The 5,382-nt window shown below is 43.2% G+C and overlaps 1 protein-coding gene across 1 annotated transcript; it reads left to right on the top strand.

Moving 5' to 3' along the window:
* Nucleotides 1–2,298: 2,298 nt before the first annotated feature.
* Nucleotides 2,299–5,138, top strand: LOC127339358 (probable pre-mRNA-splicing factor ATP-dependent RNA helicase DEAH2). The gene is made up of 5 exons (XM_071827226.1): nucleotides 2,299–2,541; nucleotides 2,703–2,890; nucleotides 2,994–4,087; nucleotides 4,645–4,770; nucleotides 5,023–5,138. The coding sequence occupies exons 1-5, from the start codon at nucleotides 2,299–2,301 to the stop codon at nucleotides 5,136–5,138; spliced, it is 1,767 nt and encodes a 588-aa protein (XP_071683327.1).
* The last annotated feature ends 244 nt before the right edge of the window (nucleotides 5,139–5,382 follow it).

Raw genomic sequence — 5,382 nt, 5'->3', positions numbered from 1 at the left:
TGCCAATGCTGAATATGTGTCTGTTGAAAAATCAAGCCTACATACTTATTAGGTAGGCTATATTTTCTTCCAATTGAGAACCTGTTTGGAATAAGGGAAAAACATAGGAATTTTGTAGGATATGATTTCTATAGAAAAAATTCCTATGTCGTTTGGAACAAAGGAATAGAAGCCAAGATTCCTTGGAAATTCTATGGCATAAGCTATTTCATAAGAATTTTAATGAAAAACTAACATGAGGTTATGCCATAAGAATTTTAATGAAAAACTAACATGAGGTTAGTTTTTCATCTCCTTGTGTCTAAGATTCCTGTACTTTTTGGTGTGACATCTAAATGATGTTTTTTAAATTTTCCTATGATTTTGGTTCTTGTAGAAATCAAGGATACATGACGGGGCCTAAATGAACTCTCAAGGCCGTCAGCAAAGCAAGCTACATCGTGTCTGGTACTCCGTACCATTGTTGGACTGATTCCTCTTCAGTTCGCCCACACCCTACCCCACTCCACTTGGTCTTCGCCGTTCGTTTTCCACGGCAAATACACACAAATCTCTATCGCCTGAGAATCAATGGAAACCCAGTCCTAGTGGTGGAGTCAGACTAGGTGGTTCAATCTATTTTTAATCCGTTAGAGTTTAGAGGTTCCTTTGCGGTGGTGATAGATTTTTTTTTTTTTGCGGTGGTGATAGATGATTGCCGGCATTTACTAACGATGCTTGGCAGGGCAACGATTCAACATGTTTTGCGAGAAGCTAATGCTGCCGCTCATGCGCTTGCTCGCCACAGTTCTTCGCAGGGCTTTAGGGGTTTTTGGTTCTTTGATCCCTCAGACTTTTTAACCCCTGTAATAGTTGATGACAGTGTTTTTATTTAGTAATAAAGCTGCCTAAAGTTCAAAAAATGGAAACCCAGTCCTCTTTATCGTATTTTTTTTGCGAAGGCTCTTTATCGTATATATATATAACTATATTAAACTCTATTATTTTTACTTCATTGCCGCCACCTTTTGGGTCAGCTATAACAAATCACCCAAACCGGAGATACCAAAAGGGAGCAGAGAACTGGTGGCTCGATGCGGTAGCGATAAAGGGAGCAATCCAGCTCGGGCGGACTCTGGAGTTATCGCCCAAACCGGCCATTCTGAGGCCTACGATAGCACTTCTGACATCCAGACCCACTTGTCAGCGCTTACATGGCTGCTCAGTAAACTAGTATTTTCTTATGTACATGCAGACTCCATGTCAGCGGTCAGCAGGAAATCAGATTGGTGCAGATGGGTTTAAAAATCAGCAAGAACATGCACGCTCTGAAATGGTTGAGGGTCGAGCAAGACTCAATTTTTTTGTAGCCAGAACGGGAGTGGACCATTCACCATTGAGAACTTGTTGATGGTCAGATGCATCTCACGTTCTGTCAATGTCGTGCGCTGCCAAAGAACTTGTTTGAATGGTCAGCATGCCATCTTTTGTTTGCTCCTAGCCCCACCTATAGTGTGCCTCATATTTGCGTTCATGTCTGTACATAATTTTACCGTACATTACATGATAAGCACACACTAGATGTACATGCATTCAATCCTTTCTAGACATCGTCTCTAGTGGAGGAAGCCCTTATAATCAGCTCATGTCGTGTTTGAATCAGCTTGAGAGCTACGAGGTGGTGAAGTGCGCAAATTTTGTAACTGTCTTCGGTTGCAGAAAACACCTTCATATCCATTTTCAGCCTGCTTGAGTATGGGAATTAATTTTTGAGCAAAAAATGCTAATCATGTTTTTGAGATGCCATTTATGAGTATATACTTAGGCAGCGCCACATCAAAAAAGGCAAAGGTTAGTTTCGGTTAATTGCACTTGCTGTTTTGAAATGAGACCCACCGGGAAGTTTGCATCTTGGAGCTGTTCTCCACTATAAAACGAGTATATGTGGGTTTAGAACTTTAGATAGTAGACACTTTAATAAGCAGGTGTGAACTCAACATGCCCACGTACACACAATTCATTTCGTGTGTGACCAACAAATGTTGTGATTTCATATACTACACTTGACGCCGCCAAGAACTGGTGTCTGCAGTACGAGTGTTTCGTCTTCCTCTGTACGAAGACGTATTCGCGTGGTACGTGACCGATTACCACCTTCTACCACGGAACTGAAACCCCTGCCTGAACCCCTCCTCTGCTTTCTGGCTTCGCTTTTTTCTCCCTGTCCTCGCCTTCCTTCGCTGCCACTCCGCCACCATTTGGGACTAGGTCTTGCGCTTTCTTCCAGTTCGCCCACCTCCTCCGCGCCGCCCGAGAGGTATGGCTGCGCCGAGAAGAGGCCTTTTTGATGTGGCCGACCTCCTCGACGAGGAGCCGCTCCCCCGCCGCGCCACGATCAACCCCTTGAACGGCAAGAGTTTCTCCCCGAAATACTACCATATGCTTGAGCGGCGCCGTCAGCTCCCCGTCTGGACCATGAAGGAGGAGTTTATTTGCGAGCTAGCCAGACGGCAAGTCGTCGTCCTCCACGGAGATGCTCCAGGAAGCGGGAAAACCACTCAGGTATGCCTCCAGGTCATGAAGTCAAATCCGGTCCATTTTGGTTCGCACTGCTTAGAGGATCTCCCCTGCCAATGGTGATTCTGGCCTGCGTGATTAGTTTTCTAGAATCCCATTAGGATCGATGCGATGTTGGCACAAAGTTAACTCCTTTTTATTTGCAGATTCCGCAGTTTCTACTTGAGGCGCGCGGTTTGTTTGGCCGGCCCATGATTGCTTGCGCCCAGCCTTGGAGGGTTGCCGCAATGTCAGTTGCAAAGCGTGTCGCGGAAGAGTTGGATGTTACAATCGGGGAGGAAGTTGGATACAGCATCCCGTTTGAAGCCTGCACCAGCAATCGTACTGTAATCAAGTGAGTCTTTTTCGAGTTTGTCCTCCACAAAGCTTCGCCTTTCAGTTCGTGATAACCATCCTTCTGAATACTCTTCTGAATACTGCTGTTGCTTCCCTGCCAGGATGATGACTCATGACATTCTTGTCAGAGAAGCGCTCTCCAGTCCTCTGCTTTCAGAGTATAATGTGATAGTGGTTGATGAAGCGCAGGAACGGACACTATCCACTGATCTCTTGCTTATTATTCTAAAGGACATTTTGAAGAAGAGGATTGATCTGAAAATCGTGGTTTTGAGCAGCAGCAACGAGGCAATTAGCTTTGTGGAGCACTTTGATCAGTGTGGCATTCCTGGGGTCATGGTGGTTCCTACCATCACTTATCCCGTTGAGATACTATATTCAGATGAAGAACCGCGTGACCCTGTAACTGCTGCTGTTGATAAAGCTGTCGAAGTACATCTCACTGAGCCTGAAGGTGATGTTTTACTGTTTCTCCCTAGAGAGATGATTCAGCAAGCGTGTGATCTAATTGATAATGCACTCAAACTCATGTCTGAGAAGGGGCTTTGTGAACCATTTCTGGTCGTTCCTCTTTTCTCTGACCTACCCCTAGAGATGCAAGATCAAATCTTTGAACCTGCTCCAAGACTATGGAGAGTGGGCATTAGACAGATTAGGAAAATAATTGTCTCAACTCACATTGCAGAGTGTTCGCTTGTGATGGATGGCATCAGCTATGTCATAGACTCTGGCATCTTTGGCCATAAGTATTACGACCCGGTCACAAATTTAGGGACAGTCATGATCTCTGAGATTAACAGGAAAAGCGCCATCCAAAGAAGTTTGTGTGCCGGAAGAGCACGGCCTGGAAGATGCTTCAGGTTATACAACCAGGCCACATTCATACAGCTAGATCCAGAAATACTCCCTGAAATACTATTATGTGATCTGGCTAGTATGGTGCTTACGTTGATGAAGCTTGGGATTACCAACCTTGTGACAGTGGATTATTTGGACTGCCCAGCACCTCAAGTTGTAATCAACGCACTGGATGCTCTTTATCAGTTAGGAGCATTAGATGATGAAGCAAGGCTCACAATTTTCGGTGAACTACTTAGTCAACTTCCCCTCGATCCGCAATTGGCCACGGCGCTTCTTAAAAGTCAAGAATTCCATTGTGCTAATGAGATCATCTCAATATCTGCCATGCTGTCAGGTATTTCAATGTGTTATGTTGTTTTTTATACAGTTCAACTGCCTCTGTTGTGTGCATAATCAAGGGTGCGATTGGATTATGACTAAACTATACCTTACCAATTTATTGGCTATAATCAAATAGTTGTTATGTGTTTGGATGATTGCCAAATTTTTAGTATGCCAATGCCCCACTGCCAACTCTAGTTCAAATTTTTTTGCGAATGTTGGCCAATTCATGGGCAAGCAAGATATCATCATATCAATCAAAAATTTTGCTAGCCAAATATGTGGAAGGGCAACCCTAGGTATAAACCAAACACACCCCAAATTCCAAGACTTTAGCATGTTATCTTATCTCTATTTGGGCTGCCATTAGAAACTTTCATTTCCCTGGGCTCTTGACTTGATGATAAACCTTTGGGCTGTCATTAGAAACTTTCATATCACTAGACTGTCGACTTAATGATAATTGATCGGTTTGATATATAATTGTTGAGGTTTAGCTATTCTGAAAAAAGTACATGGTACTATGTCGCCTCTTTTTTTGCTAATGAATTAATCATAATGTATTTCCAGTGCCTTCTTGCTTTCTCCGGCCTATGGCAGCACAACAGGCTGCTGACGAGGCCCATGCTAAATTCTGGCACAATGATGGGCACCATTTGTCTCTTCTGAATGTTTACAATGCCTATAAACAAAACGGTAAGCTCATCAAAATATTGAGCAATGAATATTGAGCTAGTTTTCTCTGCTTAGTGATCTTACACTTTGATAACCCAGATCATGATCCACAATGGTGCACCAATAATTTTATCAACATGGGAGTTATGCGGCGTGCAGAATCTGTTAGGGAGAAACTTTTGGATAAAATGACAACATTAGGTTGTCGGATTCAGAGTCCTGATACCAACAATGTCTCATTCACCAATAATATTAAGTTGGCACTCTTATCAGGCTTCTTCATGCAAGCTGCCCACCTGGACCAAGATGGGAACTACCGCACTATTAAGTGTAATCAGGTTCGCATTCTGATGTTGTTTGCTTTCATGCCCACCTGTATTCATCCCTGATCAAAATTTAATCATTGGCATTCCTTTTGTGGCAATGCTACTGTGTCTGTTATTTGATAAACGGTTACATCGTATGGGTTACATGGTACAAACTTGCATATCAACATGATCAAAAACTCAGTTGGGATTTAGCTAACTACCAAGAGGAGATACATAAGTACAATAATTATTCAGGATATCACAACGGTTATGATAGCAGCGTATAGCAATATTGGTAGTTGGAGAACTTTTTTGGTGAAGGGCG

Source organism: Lolium perenne, chromosome 3 (assembly GCF_019359855.2).
Source record: "Lolium perenne isolate Kyuss_39 chromosome 3, Kyuss_2.0, whole genome shotgun sequence".
Classification (NCBI taxonomy): domain Eukaryota; kingdom Viridiplantae; phylum Streptophyta; class Magnoliopsida; order Poales; family Poaceae; genus Lolium; species Lolium perenne.
The sequence above is the reverse complement of the archived record's forward strand: the minus strand, read 5'-3'. Positions and strand labels throughout refer to the sequence as shown.

What these genes read in the sequence shown, in the direction of transcription:
- LOC127339358 (XM_071827226.1), top strand. Translation starts at nt 2,299, where the DNA reads ATGGCTGCGCCGAGAAGAGGCCTTTTTGATGTGGCCGACCTCCTCGAC. An exon ending in AATATCTGCCATGCTGTCAG is followed by an intron (nt 4,088 to 4,644) that starts GTATTTCAATGT and finishes ATGTATTTCCAG; the next exon opens with TGCCTTCTTGCTTTCTCCGG. An exon ending in CAATGCCTATAAACAAAACG is followed by an intron (nt 4,771 to 5,022) that starts GTAAGCTCATCA and finishes CACTCTTATCAG; the next exon opens with GCTTCTTCATGCAAGCTGCC.